At 44.1% G+C, this 21,635-nt stretch overlaps 1 protein-coding gene across 1 annotated transcript in view; it reads left to right on the top strand.

Moving 5' to 3' along the window:
* SH3RF2 (SH3 domain containing ring finger 2) overlaps positions 1-21,635 on the top strand; it is a 102,666-nt gene that overhangs the window by 43,970 nt on the left and 37,061 nt on the right. Inside the window, exons 2-4 of the mRNA XM_040999284.1 lie at positions 4,137-4,406; positions 8,332-8,427; positions 13,601-13,924. Of these exons, the coding sequence (XP_040855218.1) occupies positions 4,137-4,406; positions 8,332-8,427; positions 13,601-13,924 (690 nt within the window). The remainder of the gene's footprint in view (positions 1-4,136; positions 4,407-8,331; positions 8,428-13,600; positions 13,925-21,635) is intronic.

The following is a 21,635-nucleotide window of genomic DNA, read 5'->3' as shown; positions in this document are numbered from 1 at the left end:
CTTTAACACCAGAGCTGCAGAAACCAGAGTTCCAGGGGAGGGATTATCCAAAAGGAAGAGAAAGCCCAAGAGAGTCTTCAAGTAAAAAATAGAATTAGTAAGTCACTTCTACAATATTTACTTATTATGAAGAAAAGATGGGAATGGCCGGCATTTCAAGGCACAGCCATTTTCAAAGCCGCCTACACGTTCTATGTAATTATAGATGGATGTCCTCTCCTAGTAATCACTGCAATATGTGAACCACTTGGACTGGAAATATCTTCCAGAAAGGAAAAAAAAAAAAAAAAGAAAGCAGATTGACAATTTTCAAAACTCTTTTGTCCCCATTTGCAGTAGGATAAGATAAAGCCAGATCAGTAGCATCAAACTTGGCTAATGAAACTGCTTAATGAAGATGCAGCTATGTGAATCCTGCTCCAAGAGATGCTGATCAAAGAAATAGTCTATGGACAGGGCTCAAGAGTCTGTACCTGAATATCTCCCAAGATTCTGGTATAGGGACACCACAGATTTTCTTTTGGGAAATACTGGTTAAGAGTGTGGGCTTGGCAGGTGGACCTGAAGTCACATCTTACACTCATCACCCAGCTTTTGGTGGATTTGAGCAACTTTCAACTTCTTTGATTCTCGCTTTTCTAACCACACCACTATGTTAGAAATAACACAAGGTCGCTGTGAGAATTCAGTAAAATGTACTTCACACAGCACATAGGAAAGTGCTTAGTGAAGATTAGCTACTGATAGGATTTTAAAGATTTATTTGTTTTTATCGCAAGTCAGATATATACAGAAAGGAGAGACAGAGAGGAAGATCTTCCGTCCAATGATTCACTCCCCAAGTGAGCACAACGGCCGATGTTGTGCTGATCCGAAGCCAGGAGCCTGGAGCTTCTTCCGGATCTCCCACAAAGGTGCAGGGTCTGGAGGCTTTGGGCTGTCCTCAACTGCTTTCCCAGGCCACAAGCAGGGAGCTGGATGGGAAGTGGAGGTGTCGGGATTAGAACCAGCACCCATATGGGATCCCAGTGTGCTCAAGGTGAGGACTTTTAGCCACAAGGCCCTCGCACCGGGCCCTGATCATAGGATTCTTATGGTGAAAAGCCAAAGGTATTTACATTCTTCTTTATATTTTCATTCTTCCTTTGTTCCCTTTTCTTTAAGTAACTCCAAAAGAATAATACGTTCAGCAAAGTGGAAGTGTGTTTCGGTTTCAGAAAACAGTCTGGGGGTGGACTTGTCCGTGCAGGGTGGCAGGGACGGCTGTGCAGCCCAGGCCTTTTCCCTCCCTATCTGCATGCAGTGCTCTGCCTCGTTATTCTGGATGATGGCAGCCAGAGCCCTGCCGTTTCTGTCTGCCTTCCACAAAGCAGGGTAAAGGAAAGGAGAATGAAAAGTCTGCGTATGCAGTCAATGTGGCAAAAATTTTTTCAAAAAATATATCTTAAAAAAAAAGTAAAAATGACCCCCCCCATGACAAATATTTAAGGGGAAAAATTTTTTTTCAATACTCAAATATCTTCATACTTAGAAACAATCATTCTTCATGTTGAGTTACGGCTCTCAATTTCCCAGGTTAAAAATTACGTGTGTTTCTGTGAGTGCATTCATAAGGGAAAAATGTAGCCTACAAAACTATTTCATCTTCTCCTATTATACTTAACACTACGAGTAACATTTGGCGCTATTAATTACAGAGCAGCACCATCAAATTTAATGAGCACTGAGGTTTTCATTGTATGGATGTATCCTAATGTATTCAACCAAACCCTACTTACTTTCGTGTTAATCTGTCTAGAACACATGTCTTTGCTCGTTTGTACAGCAGTTTCCTGGGGCTGAGCTTGTATTCTGTGGTTTTTCTAGTCTCCAAGCCTTCCCTACTGTGTCCACAGCTGTGCAGCCCGTCAGAAAAGGGGCGGTCGATCCTGTCTCCACCCCAAGCTGCCTGCCTGGAATTTCCCTTACCCATCGCTAGTGTAGAGTCTGAAGATCTCCAGTGGTTTCAATTACTGCTTCACGAATGAGCCTTAAGAGTGCCACTGCGAGAGGGGACAGCTTCACCCCACTGCCAGAAAAGCAGAAAATAAGATAGGACTCCAAGTGACGAAAGGGCTTTCTATTCACCTGAAGTTATTGAAAGTTTGGGTTTACCATGTCAATGTAAAGCAAGGCCAGGATGAGGCCATTTCCGTGTGCAAGAACCAGTTTCGTTTTGAAAAAATATAATGAATTTGACTGAAATAATTATTTAGACAAGCAGCTGATTTGACAAATGATGATTTATACACTGATTTAAAAAAAAAAAACCTGATGATTGGTTTCTGACTAATTGTTTCTTTGTCTCGGTTGAGCTTCCTAATGATCCAGACACTCATGAGATTTACGATTTCTGGAGAAGGCAGAAGACCAATTAAGTTGCATCACTCTCTCTTCTAACACTTTGTTTTCTTTCTACCAACACTGAGGAGTAGCAAGAACCAGTACCGGTAGCCTTGCATTACGAAGCAATGATGAGAACGGATGCCAGCTATTGAACACATTCTCTGCTAGGCAAGACGTTAAATAAACACTGTGGATACTCTTTATCCTCACAACAACCAGTGAAGTCAGCATCCTAGCAATACCCCATTTAACACATGACCATGGCCCCACCACTGGAAAGAGGTTCAGCCAGAACTCAAAATCGGGATTTACAGAGAGTCACCAACTCATTCAAGCTCAGAGTGGTGGAATTAAGCCCAAAGCCCAGACCACATCACAGTCATTAGTTACAAGGATCTATGCAGAAAGACAAGTACCTCATGTTCTCCCTTATATGTGGCAGCTAAAAACTAAAGAAAAAAAAAATACCCAAGTCAGTATCGCTGCAAATACAGTTTGTGAAACTTTATAGCCATTGTCTATATTCTCACAAAAGTCTTCTTGTTAACTCTTTTTACTTGCTACACTTTTTATTCAGCAAAGTGTTAGGCCATTGTACTACAATGTAAATTTCAAATATGTTATCTCAAAAGCTGGGGAAAAAAACAAAATGGAGAAAGATAGAAGGGAAAGAAGGGAATATTGTTATTTTCTTAGAATTGTACCTAAATGACCTGGCATGACAGCCTAGTGATTAAAGTCCTTGCCTTGTGCGCACTGGGATCCCATATGGGCATTGGTTCCAATCCCAGCAGCCCCACTTGCCTTCCAGCTCCCTGCTTATGGCCTGACAAGGCAGTCAAGGGCGGCCGAAATCTTGGGACTCTGCATGCAAATGGGTGACCCAGAAGAGGTTTCAGGCTCCTGGCTTCAGATGGGCTCCACTCTGGCCATGGTGGCCACATGGGGAGTGAATCAGCAGATTAAAGATCTTCCTCTCTGTCATTCCTCCTCTCTGTATATCTAACTTTCCAATAAAAATAAAATAAATCTTTAAAAAAAAAACTATACCTACAAATCATATCGAAAGTGCTTAAAAATTAAAATTAAACCTAATTGTAAAATACTAATTCTTAAAAAAAGAAAAAAAAAACAGGCCAAGGTTCTAGGATCAGGTATACTGAAAGGTCTCCTTTTCCCATTGCCCTTATCTGCCATTTTCCAGGTGTGCCACCTTACACATGTTATTGAACCATTCTGTCTCAGTCATCCTATTTTATAAACAGGGGATAATGAATGCCTACCTCCAAGGTGGGCATGTGGTATAGAAACTAAGTCGTCTGTTGGGACTCTCACGTCCCATTACTAGAGTGTCCATGTTACGTTCCAGCTCCCATTTCGTACTCCAACTTCACCTTCATGTTTACCCCAGAGGCAATGATTGTTGGCTTAAGTGGTTGGTTGGCTCTCCGCCATTCCCAGACTTTTGGATTCAGCCTGGCCCAGCATCCATCTATGTTGCGTTCATGAACCAGCAAATGGAAGTGTGTGCATGCATGTGTGTGTTCACTTTTTCTCTCTCCCTTCAAAGTAAAGATTCAATAAATACAATTCTTGTCCACATTTAAAAGGTGCTGGCTAGCTTAAAAGAGATGGTGCCTGCATGTACCATCAATTCATACACAGCACATCGGCAGTGCTTGCACATGAGTCATGAACAGCAGACCTGCTCCCCTAGTCTCTAAGCCAATCACTGCCTTGTGTCGCTGCAGGTACCTCGAGCAAAAGCCTTGTGCAGCTACAGAGGACAGAGTCCTGGCGACCTGAGCTTCACCAAGGGAGACGTCATCCTTCTCCGCAGACAGCTCGACGAGAACTGGCTGCAGGGGGAGATCGGCGGGGCCAGTGGGATCTTCCCAGCCAGCGCTGTGGAAGTCATCAAGCAGCTGCCCCAGCCTCCACCGCTCTGCAGGGCCCTTTACAACTTTGATCTACGAACCAAGGGCAAGAGCGAGAACCAAGACTGCCTGACCTTCCTCAAGGTAAGAGACGGGGTGACCAATGAAGTCATTAGGGAGCACACAGGACTACATGTTTATAACATGTATATATTTCAAACTATACATAGAAGTAAAAATCTCTAGAAAAATGTAGTAAGAGTTTCCTAGAAATTCTTAAGGCTTTCTACTGCAATTACAAAAAAAATCATCCATTCGTTCATTCTACGGTCACTTCAGAGCACTTATTCCTTGCAGACAGTGGGGACTGAACGTTAACAAGCCACTGTTAGTGTCCTCACACAGCAATAGGAGATATGTGGACAGAAAATAAAGACATATTTGAATAACCTGCTATTCAAAACCACAGCTCCTACCGCTTTTGCCACATGACTGGTATGGGCATGTTTGATGACTTCATTGCAGTCAGTTACTTCTACTCATCTACAGCATCCTGCTTTGTTATTACCATAGCATTTTAAACACTTCAAGCTAACACGATGGGATGATCAGACTTCTTATGCATAAATAATCTTTTTTAAAAAAGATTTCTTTATTTTTATTGGAAAGGCAGATTTGCAGAGAGAAGGAGAGAAAGATCTTCCACCCACTGGTTCACTCTCCAAATGGCTACAACGGCCAGAGCTGAGCTGATCTGCAGCCAGAAGCCAAGAGTTTTTTCTACGTCTCCCATGTGGATGCAGAATCCCAGGGCTTTGGACCATCTTCCACTGATTTGTCAGGCCATTGAGCAGGGAGCTGGAAGGGAAGTGGAGCAGCCTGGATACAAACTGGTGCCCATATGAAATCCCAGCACTTGCATGAGGAAGTTTAGCCAAATGAGCTATCACACCGGGCCCCTGACTCTCTTTAGCATTAAAGTGGAAACTGTTTCATTCTTTAGTACTTGTGATGAGTAGATGAAATTTGAGTACTAAAAACGGCAGCACCACTGCTCAGGAAGTCTTTCATTTTGCAGAATCTTTTTATTAAACCACTACCAGAAATGAGATTTACCTCAGATTTTCCGTAACTATATAACCTCAGCCTCTTCCAGATTTTGAAAGAATAGTTTTATTGCTGACTTAGCACTTCAGAGAGAGAGAGAGAGAGAGAGAGAGAGACTCCTAAGGGAAGTTTGTGCTTAGATGACATGGAAAGGAAGGTCAGTTCATTTCCACACATATTCACCTTACGTATTCTGAGAGGTGGAGAGAGGAGACAGAGCTCCATGTCCTGGTTCATAGTCCTGACACCTTCTAGAACTGGAGGGGCTGAAGCAAGAACCAGGACCAGAGTCAAGGTCTCTGTCTGGGTGGCAGGAACCTCATCGCTGCCCAAGATCTGCATTAGCAGGAAGCCAGGAGCCTGGAGCCAAGCCAGAAACCAAACTCCGGGTCTCCCACGCGGATGCAAGGTCCCAAGGCTTTGGGTCGTCCTCCACTGCTTTCCCAGGCCACAAGCAGGGAGCTGGATGGAAAACAGGGCTGCCAGGACACAAGCCCATATAAGATCCTGGCAGATGCAAGGTGAGGATTTAACCACTAGGCTACTGCGCTGGGCCCACTGCCTGTCTTTGAGGAGCCAATTATCCAGCACAGAAAGCAGATACAGAATTGATAAATTGTGGCAAAAAAGCAAGTGAGGGCTGGGTCCATTCTGGAGGGCTAGGGATGGCTGAGAATACACTAGGAAATTTCATGGCCTTCCCTTCATGAATCAAACACATGCAAGTTAAACTCAAGAGTTCCTCTCTCACCGCTGCTCTTTTCTTAGTGTTGTCTCACTAAGCTGTGCCATTTATTCACACATTCATGCATTCACTTACGCATGCATATATCCCAGAAACATTTACTAACACAGCCTAAGGGGAACTGCTTTGTTAAGTGCCAGGACAACAGAGATGACCACAACAAACCCTGCTCCTGTCCACTCAGTGTTCGAAGTGGACTGACAGGAGGGACTAGCACTGATGAAAAGCTTACAGATGTGCAGTGGCAGTGCGCAATGAGGACATCTAGATGTGCGTGAACAGATGCCCAAGCAGATTGAGAGATCTTCAGTGAATTGGTTCATGGGCTTAGACTGATGAACCTGTACGGAAATGAAGGGTATTCCTGATGTATGAAAAAAACTAAAAAACCCAGTGTGTCCTGTAGACCTTGCTCAAAGGGACGCCTAACAAGATAAATCTTTTCCAGCTCTGAAAGTGCAAAGAGTGGGTTTCCATAGCTGAAGAAGAGGGCACAGGGGAGCCTTCTGTGTGTGAGGAATGTGTTTAAGCCCACTGTAGTGGCTCCATTAGCTAATCCTCCACCTGCCACAGCCAGGACCCATACAGGCACCAGTCCATGTCCTGGCTGCTCCACTTCCCCTCTAGCTTGCTGCTTATAGCCTGGGAAAGCAGTAGAGGATGGCCTAAGGCCTTGGGACTCTGCACTCATGTGGGAGACCTGGAAGAGGCTCTGACTAATGGCTTCAGATCAGCTCACTTCTAGGCTGTTGTGGACATTTGGAAAGTGAGCCAGAGACGGAAGAGCTTTCCCTCTGTCTCACCTCATCTCTGTAAATCTGCCTTTCCAATAAAAATAAAGCTTAAAAAACAGAAGAAAGAAACATTCTGGATTGATATATGCAGATTTTAAAATTGCTCAAGCATTACACCTAAATGCTTGCTCTTCACCATGCACATGCGTGCTTTTGTAAAGTTTTTTTGAAAGAAGCATGTTTATATGTCTTATCTTCATATAGAAGAATCTGGGTCATGTATCAACTTAGCTATTAACAGTAGTTGTATCTCTAATGTTGCAGAAAATTTCTCTTGCTTTGCTTATTTGTATTTTCAAACATTTTGGGAGCCAAACCATGGCTTAGGGAGCTAAACTTCTACCTGCAATGACAGCATTCCTTATGGGTGCCAGTTCGAGTCCCAGCTGCTCCACCTCTGATCCCACTCCCTGCTAACAGCCTGAGGAAGCATCAGAGGATGGCCCAAGCACTTGGTATTTGTGGTACTCAAGTACTTGAGCCCAGCATTTAGTGGCAAACTGGGAGGAAACTCCTCATCCCCGGCCTTGAACAGGCCCAGCTCCAGCCACTGCTGGTCATTTGGACAGTGAACCAGCGGACAGAACATCTTTCTGTCTCTCCTTCTCTCTCTGCAACTCAGATAAAATTAAATAAAATTCTTTTAAAATCTTTTAAACAGTATTTCTGCACATCTACATAAAACCTTCAGTAAAAAGAAAAATTTAAGTAAAAGCTACTTTTTGATACAGTAAAAATTGAATAGATTCTAAAAAGCTTTCAAAACAGGCACATAATTTATCCTTGATTTAAGACTTGTTTATATTTATTTGAAAGGCAAAATTACAAAAAGGATATAGGCAGAGAGAGATCTTCCATCCAATGGTTCATTCCCCAGATGGCTGCAACAGCTGGGACTGTACTAAGCAAAAGCCAGCAGCCAGGAGCTTCATCTGGGCTTCTCACAGGGGGCCAGCAGCCCAAGTACTGGGACCATCGGTTGCCGCTTTTCTAGGTACATTATCAGGAGGTGAACCAGAAATGGAGCACCTGGGACTTGAACCAACACCCACGTGGGATGCTGCTGTAGCATGAAGCTTAATCTACCGCCATTCAATGCCAGACTCTATGCTTTTTGGTTACAGATTAACTTCAATGAAAACCTTGGGCACTGCAAGTGATTGAAAACAAGAAATATATCCAAGCTTTTCTGTTGGATGTCATTGATATTCCAAATTATTTCTATGCCCCTTATTGTCTTGGGGACCTGCATTCAGCCCTTTACAGAGAGAGTTCAGTTTAGCAGGAAGTGTTGTTCAGTAAATCATGCAAGAGCCACAAGCATGCACCTTATGTCATGTGGGACTCCAATCTGACCGCTATGGAAAGCTTTTGTGACCTGAAAACTGAGAGGAAATGCTGACCGGGAGACTTTCCGTTCCAGGACGACATCATCACTGTGATCAGCCGAGTGGATGAGAACTGGGCTGAAGGCAAGCTGGGAGATAAAGTGGGCATCTTCCCTATCCTGTTTGTGGAGGTACGTGGATCTCCAATCTGCAGCTGACCCAAGCAGGGGAGTCAGGTGACCCGACTCCCCAGGACACCTGATGGCAAACTGTATGTTTTATGAGGCTTGTTTTAGACCTACCTAAGTTAAAGTATCCTAAGACTATACCATACGCAGTAATTTCTGATTTTGGCAAGTGTGAGGAAATAGGCCCTTGCCATACGGCTGACAGTTGTGCAAACTGATGAGATCTTTTCACATGGAAATGCAAATTTGTATCAACAATCTCAGAAACATACACCTCCTAGGGCTCAGCAGCTCCACATCTTCAAATTCAACAAATATGCAAACACATATGTGCAAGAGATGCAAAAATATTCACCATGGTATTGTGTCTAATGGTGAAAAATAAGAAGTCATCCTGAGAAAAAAAAATTAGGATTTGATTTTCAAAAACTATGGTGATGGAAAAGACTATACCCACTGCAAACACTGTTAGAGAACAATATTTGTATTGTGGAGTATTTGGTATTATAGAAAAATCAATGATTTATTGTCAGGTGAGAAAACATTCGTGAATATGAAGTTCCACTTTATGAAAAAGAAGTTATAAAAATCTGTTTCTTAACAACGTCACTGAACTTAGCAATAGTGAACTGTTACCTTAAAAAGGATTAATAGGGCAAATCTTATATGTGTTTTCTAGCCAATAAAAATAATAAGTTGATCTAAATGAGGCTAACTATACATGTGCATGTGTGTTTATAAACGGATAAAGCATGAGATACACACCAAATTTTGACAGATCACTAGATGCTGACGGTCCATTTTTTTAATTCAACCAATTTGCATTTTCTGCATCATACGAGTATATATTTGTTTTGCGATTTGTTTACTTGCTTTTTTCGAAGAAATCCTACTAGGCTCTCTATTTCTCCAGAGTAGTATTATAAACTGTCAGCCCTCACCATCATTAGCTCTGTACCTTAGCCTAGCAGGCAGCAAATCATTACAAATTTAAACCAGAGGCTTCATTGTTTGACTGCATTTATTAGGTGCTTAGCATGCATAAAGCCTTTAAAAGTGAATGGTAGAGAGCTATGAGGGAAGTGGAAGGTGTGTTCTCTGCCCTGCGGGAGAGGGAACATGAAAACAGAATAGAGGCAGAATTGGGAGAAAGAGATCAATGCTATCATTCACAGGAGCCAAAGCCGGTTATAAAATGAATGGTGCGCCCAGAGCACCGTCCAGCTCTCAGGGGTCTCTGTAGCCCTTCTGCTCAATCAATGCCGAGCTGCACAAAGGGGCGATAAGAGAGAGACCCAGAGAGGCTGGTCTTCTCAGCACCTCCCCTAAACAACATGCCATTCCTAATGCTTTTTCATTCGCTGGGACCCTTTCCAGGAATTCCTATCCAATTCTCTCAATCTGTTCTAAGGCTCAGATAAAAATTGACATTCTTGGTAAAATGTCAGAAAGTGGTTGGAGCCTCAGTGGTCTCTTTCCTGTCTGAATACCAGACGGTGTGTCAGTCACAATTCCCACGCTAGGGTAACACAGAGTAGGTGTTCCTTTTTTAAAAGATGTCTGAGCAAGTGAATGAATGAAAATGTATTTGGAAGGTGGTCAGAGTTATGAGGAAAATAATACAGGGAGGAGACCATTCAATGTGACCCTCTCTTAAAACATATCATTCAGATACTTTTTCATGGAATGTCTGCTGTGTTTGGTCCTGTGATGAGTTCCAAAGATATAAAACAAATACAGTTTCTAGCGCCACAGACTATAAGGTTGGACACTACTGAGGTATTGTAAGTGAGATCAATTATACAGAGTGAAAGAAAGTGGTATTTCCATGTCCAGTACAGCAGAACGAGAGGCTCTACCCACGTGGTCACCCAGAAACCCAAACTAGTAATGCTGGACCATCTTGTCACTGCACCACTAAGAACACATGGCCTTTCTTAGTGGAAGAATAAATGAATGAGTCGTGTACTGGCAATAACATGCCTTAGCCCATAAGTGATACATGTCATTCCCACGCAGATCCCACTGACTTGAGACAGTCACATATATGGCCTCACTTAACTTGAAGTCCTCAGAGAAATATATAGAAACACGCCAAGTATTTCTATATGTTGTTCTTACCATGCCATAAAAAGCTGATTTGTTCCCAATTCAGTAGAAGCTACTGGAGGGTTCTAAGTGAGATAATGACTTGATCGTGATTGGTTTTATAAATCCTGTTCTCACTGCAAAACAGGATAATTTAGACAGGGCAAGAGGAAAAAAAAAAAAAAGGAAAATGAGAAAGACCAGCTATGAAGTCTGGCTCAATTAGGAAGTGACTGTAGCTTAGACCAGTAAACTGGAAGCAAGTAGACAGGTTCAAGTACCTTTCGGAAGGTAAAATCCAAATCCAGCACTGTGGCCTGACAGGGTACAGTGCTGTCTGCGATGCCAACATCCTACATGGACGCCAGCCTCAAGTCACCGCTGCTCCACTTTTGATCTAGCTTCCTACTAATGAACCTGGGGAAGCAGTGGAAGATGGCCTAAGTTCGTGGGACCCTGCACTCCATGAAGGAGACCCACAGGAAGCTTGTGGCTCCTGGTTTCGACCTGGCCCAGCCCCAGCTGCTATGGCCATTTGGAATAAACCAGCAGATGGAAGACCACTCTCTGTGTAGCTAAGCCTTTCTAATAAATAAAATAAACATTGAAAATAAAAGAGGTCAAATCCACAGGACTTAGGGATTGCAGAGGAGAGAATGCAGAGAGCACCTTCTGATTAGGGAAGTGGTGGACTCATTTGCCATTTGCGAGGTTAAGTAAAGTTTGCTGAGGAAGCTCAGTTACAATGCTAGGGAAGCAATGGTTAAGTCACCCAGGACAGAGGTTGGCTGCAGTTAACATGCAGTGGGACCCACAGGAGATGCTTAAACATTTTCACGCTCCTCTGCACTGGCATGCATCTACAGAGTAGCCACGGTAGGGAAAGGCACCCACTCATTTTATTACCCTTTTCTGAGACCCATTTTTTCAAAACCGCATTTAATGTTTACTCATTTGTATACTCTCCCTAACTCCTCACCTCCAAAGTGAGTGATTACAAGAACCCTCAACCCCCATCAAACTAGCCATTGCTTCATTTGTTCTCCTAATTGCTAGGAGAGGGGAAGGAGATAATCAAGTGGTTGCTCTAATCTGGGAACCTGGTTTTCAAAAATTACTTAAAATCTGAATTGAGCTTTTGAAAGCAGCACTTACATTTTGACTTCAGTCATTTCATTAAGGCTAGCGCTTGCTGAGAACTCTTTAAATAAGCTGTGAATTACCACTGCCATGCAAAGCAATTGGAATTTAGGAATGCTTTCTTACAAGAGTGACGTGGCTTTTTGGCATACGCAAGAATTTTTCCTCTTAATGTATCACTTGATTTACTGAGTTGCACCTGCATGAAAAGGTGGTCCAACAAGCGCTGGGTTTATGCCTGTTCTTGTCAGAACGTCTCCAATAAGGCCTGCCTGGGTTATCTGAGCCTAACCCAGCCCAGCGAACCTCATGGCTAATTGTTTCAAAAGAATGCAAATCTAAGAGACCAGCAGTCCCTTCTCCAAAGAAGCTATTCATCATGCTGGCAGAGGACAGGGCAGAAACAACCCCTTGGGGGCCCTTTGTGCATGTTGCTGATTGAAAATATGACAGCAGAGCTCACCTGGAGACTGAACAGTTAGGTAAAAACCAAAATAAATAAATAAATAACTTATTTTGTGATAATTAAGGGGCCATGAAGAGCCTTCTCATCCAATTCAAAGCCTGTCATCCTCTTGTTGGACGCACAGCTGCAGGACAGGTGCAGCGGGGAACAGAAGGCACTGCTCCTTGCCAGGCTGTCATCAGAGCTGACCTAAACAACTCCGATGAGTTCCTAACTGATGTCCCTAGTTCTACAGTCACAAGTCTGAGGAACAGCCAAATGAGCTTTTTAAATTTTTTTGAAATTTATCTTTAGTGATATTTATTCTTTTGGGTGTCTGGTTTTACAAGTTGTGACAAACACATACAACTCTATACCTGTACTACAGTCGAGATACCAAATAGCCACCAAGCTCCCCACAAAATCCTCACACTGCTCCTTTCCAGTTAGACTCCCAACCCCTAGAAATTAATCTGTTTGCTCTCCCTGAGGTTTTCTTTGTCCAGAAAATCACACAGATGAAACTACACGAATAGAAGCCAAGATGTGGCTTCTTTCATTTCATGCAATGCAGTTGGGATTTTCACTGTGCTGTTTTGTGTATCAATAGTTCATCCCTTTTCACTGCTGAGTAGTATTCTCCAGTAGAGGTATATCAAAATTTCTTCATCGGCTCGCCAACTGAAACACACCAGATGTTTCTGTTTGGTGGCGGCTGCGGAGGAAGCTTCTATAAGTAATTACATTTCTGAGTGTAGTCTTCATTTCATAATTATCTAGGATTTCTGATCAAATGCTAAGAAACTACCAAACTATGAGATGACCTTTTAAAAGCAGATATTGTATCAGATCACTCCTCTATGTAAATGCTACCAAATATTTCCTCATAAGCTAGAGAAGAGTCCCTGAGTCCTCGGGGATCTAAACCCTGCCTAACTTCATGTCTTTCTCTTTTTTGACATTCTGATCACCTGCCCTGTTCCCACCTTTGTTTCTTGGTTGCTGTTTTCTTTCTTTTTTTTTTTTTCCATCTAAGCACTTTCCCCCTTCAGGACCTTACCCCTGGCTTACAGTCCCTGCCTGTCACGCTCTCCTTACCCTCATGTCAATTATCACCTTCTTCTTGGGAAATTTATTTTTACATTTTAAATTTACTTGAAAAGCAGAGTTACAGAGAGAGAAAAAGACAGAGATCTTCCATCCGCTGGCTCACTCCCCAAACAGCCACATGTATTCACAGTCCACAAATGCTCACTGTGCCTCCACTCTGTGGCACAAGAGAGAATAGCGTAGATTCAGCCCCTGCTGCCAGATGGAGAATAGACCAATGGGGGAAATGATGGTGTGGGGTGGGAAACAGGTAGCCTGCCGGAGCCCTAGGAAGGGGAGTGCCCAACTCAGAGTGGTGTTCAGGGACCACCAAAGCGTCAGGGCAGGTGGGGACTCAGCTACTCACAGCATACGGCAGACACTCACCTCTCCACCACCCTTTTGTCTTTTCAGCCAAACCTCACTGCAAGGCACCTGCTGGAGAAGAGCAAAGGCCACCAGTCATCGCGCAACAAAAGCCTGTCGCTGGTGTCCTCATCCTTCAGAGGCAAACCAACCAGCACACCCACTCTCCGCAGGGGACCAGGGTCCAGGAGGAAGGGGCCTGGGCAGTTCTCCATCACGACAGCCTTGAATACTCTCAACCGGATGGTCCATTCCCCACCTGGGCGCCAGATGGTAGAGATCAGCACCCCAGTGCTTATCAGCTCCAGCAACCCCTCTGTGACCACCCAGCACTTGGAGAAGGTGGACTTCACTCCCGGCTCTATGGGACAGGTAGGAGATCAGCTGCTGGAATAAGAGGAATAAGAGTGCCTTGCAGGTAGGCAAGTGATGTGCACTGTGTCACAAGCAAAACTGGATATGTAGTATTTGCTGGGCATCCATCAAACATTAATGAAAACTAATGTCACGTGCATTGCGCATCAGAGCTGTGTGTGTATATATGACTTTATTATATCTTTGAATGAGCAGTTGGGTTTATCTACTGTGACCCTCATTTTATAGATGGGGAAACTGAGGCCTTTAAAGGAGTTGAACAACTTGTCTGATTCCTCACAGAGATAAGTACTACATGCTTCCCATCCCAAAGCAGCCAGGCTAGGCCACGCCCCCCACCCCAACCAGCCAGAAGTGGCTGATGGGGTGAGGGGTCCCGTTTGTGCACCTTAACCCTCCAAGCCCTCCAAGCTGGACTCCTACCCCATAGAGAACTTCCCTTCCAGGAGACCATGACCATTTTGCAGACAGTTTTGCATTACCATTTGTCCTTAGAGAAGGAATTGAGCAGTGCATGCAAGGAGCAAAAGAAACAAAGAGAAATGACGACTCTATTCAATGTCGTCACGATTAGTGATGCAAGCTGGGGGCCCAGCACAAAAGAACAAATGCAAGTCCGCTGCCTAAAAACATTTAAGAATGCCGAGATGGCAATGGCAGGCCATTACATCCAGGGGAAGGCTCTGGATGACTACATGTGGCACCCACCCCCGCATAAAGCCAGACACAGCATCTGATGAGAAAAGTGCTTAGCACGGGGATGCCCAGCCCGTATGAAGCACCCGATATGTGTCAGTTCATAAAAGTATTACTATTATTAGCCTCAGTCACTGGGTTGCCAGTTGAAGAGAGAGAAAGCACACGGCACTTGTGGTCACGGAGAAGCTGGAGTCCTTGGAACAGCATGTGCCTATTCTGGGTGAAGGGTACTTTACAAGAGGAAGGAGTGGAGGTCTGAGGCAAAGTTATTAGGGAGAACTGCATGTTGGGTATTCAGTTGAAAACACTCTTCGGAACTGTGCAGGTGCCAACTTGAAAGAATAAACCTCAACTTGCACTGCTGTGGGGTTTTTTTTTTTTTTTTGACGCTATAAATCTTGTTTTTAAACATGAATTTCTACCTTGGGATTAAGTGGCTTAATTGGACTCTAATCCATTTTTAACAAGACAAGGAGGAAGGAGAAAGTCAAGGGCTCCTCAAAGACCTGTCTGCTGGTCTGGAAACAATCACTTCCAACAACACTTCATAACCAAGACATCGCCTGGGTGTCTGAGAGATCACTGCTCATGTGATTCAGGGCACCACCTGCACTGCTCACACACACACACACACACACACACACACACACACACACACACACACACACACTCTTCCTCCTCCATATACACTTTCCTGATATAAAAAGCACAAACTGTCCTACACACATTCCAAGCACATTTTAACAAGCACAAACATGCTTTGTGCCCAAAGTTCTTGTTCTCTCTCTCTTTTCTCTCTCTCTCTCTCTCTCTCTCTCTCTCTCTCTCTCTCATGATGGGGTCTGGTGACTCACAATTATGCCAGAGTCAGAGTTTTTTTGCAGCCATTCTTTATATATAGATAACAGATATATAAAGTGCAGCCCACACTCAGTAAAAATAAGCCAGCTTGCTCTGCTGTCAGTTGCCTTTCTGGGAGATTTAGCCAAGAGTTGTTTTCCATGTGCTTTCCTAGCTCTCTCATTCCTGATCATTGATCTCATCTACAGAAAGGCTGGGCCCTAGCAAGAGCATCCTAGGAGGATTAGAGGCAAGTATTATTGCTTCCTAGTTGTCACAAACAGTGAGAACTCTAACATATGGCATTTGTATATCCAGTTCCCAGGAAACCACTGTATAGCTTCGAACGTCTTTTCCCAGCTCAAATGACTGGATCAAAGTATTGCTGCCTGTGTGTACAGGTGTTGTCAAAACACGAGAAAATGCCTCCATCTACAAACCTCACCCAAAGATAAGCACAAAGTGAACAAATAACACATGTTCTTGCTTCTCTAACATCCTTGGAAGCTGTGACTGGGTCTAGTTGACCAAACTCCTCCCATCTTGCCCACTGCAGGACTATCCATGGGGTCTAGACCCTAACAGAAGCTCAATGAACCAAGGAATAAATCTTCAATACCCAAAGAACTTCAAGGCAAATAGTGAGAGCTTAGACCAAGGCAAGACAAGCAGAGGATTCAGCTTCCTTATAGAAGGATTGTAGGTCAGTGCCACCCTTTCAAGCAAAAAATACGTACTGAGTGTTTACAGAGTGCGAGTAACCATGGCGAGGATTGGGAATTCTACTGCCAAAAAATCACAAGAACAGTCATAGTAATTTCAAACTTGATCAGAACTGGTGATATAGGTGGACATGCGTGCACGCACACACACACACACACACACATGGTATCTTCTGATAGCAAAACCTTTTTTGTCTAGTCTCTTGAGATGTGGCTGCCATCCTAAAAATGTGGCTGCCATCCTAAAAGTGTGTACCTCCCTTTTTAAGGGAGGTAAGTATAGTCCCTCAAGAAAAATGATTTGGTTAAGTTCACATAATTGGGAGTCAGAGATGATCCTGGAGGTGTCATTCTGGAACACAGGATCTTGGCCCTACCACAGTGTCAACAAAGTATACATCTAGCAACCTCTTTGTGCCGCTGGAGGTAGTCCAAAGCCTACAGCCTTCCTGCCGTGGTTATCTCCACCAAGCTCCTTTCAAGGCCCAGGCTTCCCTGTATTCTCTTCCCCACCTTCCTCTTAGCAACATCGTTTGTACCTGAGACAGACTCCCATCACTAGCTACTACCTTATCCCTTTGGTAATAGCAGCTACATTCAAGCACTGTGTATGATGCTGAAGCACCAAGAGGAAGCTGTTGGCCTCAAGAGCCTCTCCACTTATCAGAGACAGAAAAAAACAAATGACCAACTACAGTGGAGTTACAGCTTCCTCAAGTGGAAGGAGGCCACCCCCACTGACCTAGGTGGTCAAAAGCCTCAGAAATGCATGATGCAGGACTGTGCACTGAGAAAGACTTGCCCTCTCTAACGTTCACAAGCCCCTGACGATACCAGGATGCTGCTGGTTTGCTGTGTTGACGCCTGCTTATCCCTCACCAATCTCCGTCTATAAGGAAGAATGAGCCAGGCATCACTCCCACATCTCTGCAGTCTCTTGCCCATCTCTGAACGGAATAGCACTGTATATTTTGTTATATTCTTTGCCGGTAACTTTCCATCTTACAAGCGATGCCAGTTTTCTGTAGCAGAAACGTATGCAATTTTGTTAACATTTTGTTCAAATTTTAAAGAATTTTTTTTTCATGTTTAAAGAACAGTAGGTCAATGAAGGTACAGGAGTGTGGCTATGGCAAAAACTATGACGCTAATACTGTTATAAAACACAGGCCCTTCTGGTATTCCATTACATGGGAGAGTGGCTACAGAGGATGACGAGGTACCAGATATGTTCATATAATTCAAACACAAGAGTTTTGGATTCTTTCTCCGTAAAGAAATAATTAATGTTTGAGGAAGTACATGCTTATCCTGATTTGAACATTATGCAAAGTATACATATCTCAAAACATCACATGGAGGTGGAGGCCAGGCATTGTGGCATAGTGTGTTAAGTCACAGCTTGTGATGCCAGCGTCCCACAGTGGTGTGCTGACTCGAGAGTCCTGGTGGCTCCACTGATAATCCAGCTCCCTGCCCATGTGCCTGGCAAAGCAGCAGGAGATGGGTCAGGTGTTTGGCACCCGACTCCTACATGGCAGCTCTGGATGCTGGTTGCAGCCCCTTGGGAAGTTCATTTGGGAGGTAAATTGGCCGATGGGGATGCCAGTTTTGCTTGTCTGATTCTCTTTGTGTCTCCTTCTCTCTGTCACTCAGCCTTTTAAATAACGAAGTAAACCCTTTTTAGAACAGTCACCTGGAGGATGGGCATTTCATTGGTGCAGCAGCTGAGACCCTGCTTGGGAAGCCCTCATCCCATATGGGATTGCCTGGGTCCAAGGCCCAACTCTGCCTCATACTCCAGTTCCCTACCAGTGCACACCCTATGTGCTCTGTGATGGCCCAAGGAGCTGGGGTCTCTGTCACCCCCACGGGAGACCTGGACTGAGTTCCAATCTCCTGGCTTCCTGCCCTAGCATGGCTGTTACAAGCATTTGGGGAGCGAACCAGATGGAAAATCTTCCTCTATCTCTGTACTCGCTCTCTCTTTCCACTTCAAATAAGTTAACACAAGTAAATTTGTTTAAATCACATGGTATGCTATAAATATGTACAATTTTTATATACCAATTAAAAGTGGTTTAATTTTTTTAAAAAAGAGAAGGAAATACTGATCCCATGTAAACACATATATGACCAGAGCTTGTGTGTACTGATAACGAAGCAGAGAAGGGTCATTTGTGAAGATCAGCTACATGTGCCCTACTTGAGGGCTATCTGGATATGGAAAGTCCTTCTGAGACTGTAAAATATAAAGTCCAGGAAAATCCTTTTAGGGAAGATATAAAGCTTGTCCAGAGCCCCATCAACAAGATGGATGGTGGGTGCTGATTTAAAAAAAAATCTGAACTCACTGCATTCTGCTTTCCTATGGCAAAGATAAGTCCCGATTGTCCCCCAAGTCTTAAATATTGACGAGTCCCTTCTCATAAAGGGGAGCTGGAGCAGAGAATTGTGATGTCTGTTTGTTGGTGTGTCTTTCCACCTCTGGGAGAATACCTGACCTGTGTGGGTAGAACACCAGGAAGTGACCTGAGATGGAAACAATTTGGGGATAGAACAGAAGCTCAGAGGTTTCTGTGCAAAACTCTAGAGGCAGAGGGTAAGCGAAGAGGTCAGAAACCACGTCAGTGGTCCCTTAGAAAAGTCCTGGAGGTTATCTGTGGGTGGGCCCTGAGAGGAAACACTTTGGAAGGAGACAGTCAGCTGCTCTGGATGTGGACTTGGAAAGAAGTCCTTCCACGATGGCTCTAAGACCTGCTCTAGTGATTCTGAAAACACCAGGTCTGGCTTAGGAAGAGGTGCACACAACAATGTGGCCACCTTTTCTGTAACTGTATGCTTCCCAAGTGCCTCTGCTCCTCAACACACCCTCTTTCTCCTTGCATGCCCCCATCACCACACTCTAGCCCCCCTCCTCTATCACAGATCAAGGGGTGGAATTCACCTACAGTGGCCAGACTTTCTCCTGTGCATCCTACATGGAGCAAGTCAGCAGGCTCCTCTTGCCACCCAAATAGTGACTGCTGCTTTCTCTCTGCTCCCATTGCTTTGGTCTTAATCCACATTTCCTGTTTAGACTACTGTTGCAGCCCCTTGGCAGGCCTCCCAGAACCCATGCCCATTACCCATGCTTTCCTCCCATCCAGGCTTCCCAGCACAACCTCCATAACTTAAATCCTTTCAGCTATCCTCTTCCCCAAACCTCCATGCATCCCCATCAGTCCTCAGAAGCAGTGACACCTGCTGTTCATTCAGTGGCCCCTGAAAGCCAGAAACTATAAGAGATGATCTATAAATGTTGACTGTCCAACTGTTCAGAATAGGCTTGGGTAGGCCTATTTTTCCAAATGGGAAAACTGAGATAGGAAGATCAGGTAAGTCACCCGAAGTCTCAAAGCTTCTAGGGTCTGATGGTAGACCTGTGCTTTCTGCCCTAAATGAATTCTTCATATGGCACACTAGAGACACTATGATATGGCTACAATCCACCTTCTAGTTCCCCAGCCACATATCTGCACAGAAACACATGCACACATACAAAAGTTGTAGTGGTTCTACTCAACATTCCTCAACATGACATATACTAGGCAACCTCCTGACTCTGTGTCCCTGTATCCAACACAATGCCTGTGCTATTCCAGGTAGTCAACAAATGCTTATTGGATAAATGCTGAATTTATGTTTCGCACATACACCTGTTGCATTCCAAGTCATACCCCAACGCCCTGTGTGGACACCTCTTCCTCAAGGAGGCCCCCTGCCCCTATCTGTCATGCAGAATTCATGTTTCTCTCTTGTGTTCACAGCATATGGATTATGCCTGTGTTATACCATCTATGTCTGAACATAACACCTTAGTAGTTTAAATGTCTCAAGTATATTTTACCACCATGTTTGATAGACTGAAAACTTTTAAAATTTTATTTGAAAGGCAGAGGTAGAGAGAGAAACAGAATGCTCAGTTTGGCAACACATATATTAAAATTGGAGTGGGGGGAGGGAATCTTCCAACTGCTGGTTCAATCCCTCAAATGGTAGCCACAGCCTGGGTGGATCTAGGCCGAAGCCAGGAGCTTCCTCCAAGTCTCCCTTGTGGGTACAGGAACCCAAGCACTTGGGCCATATTCACCTGCTTTTCCAGGCACATTAACAGGAATCTGGATTAAAAGTGAAGGAGCCAGCCAGGACTCAAACTGGTGCCCATATGGGATGTGGACGTTGTTAGGTAACCGTTTAACCAGCTAAACCACAATGCCAGCCTCTAATTATCTTAAGGGCAGGAATGATCTCTTACTCATGTTGATACCGAGTTGCTAAAGCCAGTTTTGTTTCTGATTACCCAGAGAGAGGAAAGGTAGCTCACTTAAGTCCGTGTAAGCAATCATTTCCTCCCCTCCCTCTTCCAGTCCATGCTGAGACCACAGTGGCAAGCCTGAGCACCTCTCCTGGCTCGAACAGGATGAGCTGTCCTATACAGGGGCAGAATCCTGAGGTCTTGCTGGGTCTTGCTAGCCCCACATGTCAAGCATGGTGAATGTGCTTGAACTGTTCCAAGTCAGGTCTTCCCAGGGTGCCGTTTTCACCTTTCACAGAGGTCTCCCCATGCAACTAGATGGTATTTGGACTGCCATGGTAGACAGTTTCACTTACTAATTTTTCTCCTCACAGCAATCTCTGAGAGCAAACTTATGCTTGAGGTTCTTCTCTAATCCTTCTCCAGAGGCTAATGTCTCCAGAGAAGAGGCCCCATTAAATGGACACCTGTCCCCAACACCACTCTGTTTCATGGCATCATTTTCTGCCCCAAAGTTCTACTATGGAGGCCCAATATGTGTTTGAAAGACATCTGTTCAGTTTTGAAGAACTGGGTGAGGCACACACAAACTGATTTTATGAAATGATCAGTTATTGCCTCAGAGAAGGTTCGCTGGCAGGTGTCTGAAAGAGAGGGCTAGAAGACCCCATTCTCCGATCCTGCCAGAGCTCCCTGGACAAAGACCAATCACAAAGCCACCTGGAAACGCAGTTTAACCAGATGGAAACTGTACCTCTTCTGAATCCTGGCACATGCAAGGCGAGGACTTTAGCCATTAGGTACCACTCGGGGCCTAAAATAAACATTTTTCTTCCAAGCATTTAATATGCAGTGTTCAACTTTTAGTATTTGCCTTACAAAATATTTTACAGTTGATTTGTTCAAACACGATCCGAAAGATGTAAAAACACCTTATACTGTGTTGATATGCCCAATACATTTATTTTCTTCCTTGTAATTCTCCTCTCTCTCTCTTCCTCCTCCTTCCTTATCTGGCTCATACTCTGGCTCATTCTCTTGGTCTTTGCCATGTATATATGTCTTAAAATAAGTCCTTTGTTCTATTCCATTTTTCACACTCTGAATATTGTCAGTTTTATCTTTGCAATATTAACACATTCCTCTCTCT

Source organism: Ochotona curzoniae, unplaced genomic scaffold (genome assembly GCF_017591425.1).
Source record: "Ochotona curzoniae isolate NIBS_2020 unplaced genomic scaffold, NIBS_Ocur_1.0 contig_1, whole genome shotgun sequence".
Taxonomy (NCBI): domain Eukaryota; kingdom Metazoa; phylum Chordata; class Mammalia; order Lagomorpha; family Ochotonidae; genus Ochotona; species Ochotona curzoniae.
This window is presented reverse-complemented; position numbering and strand designations above follow the sequence as displayed.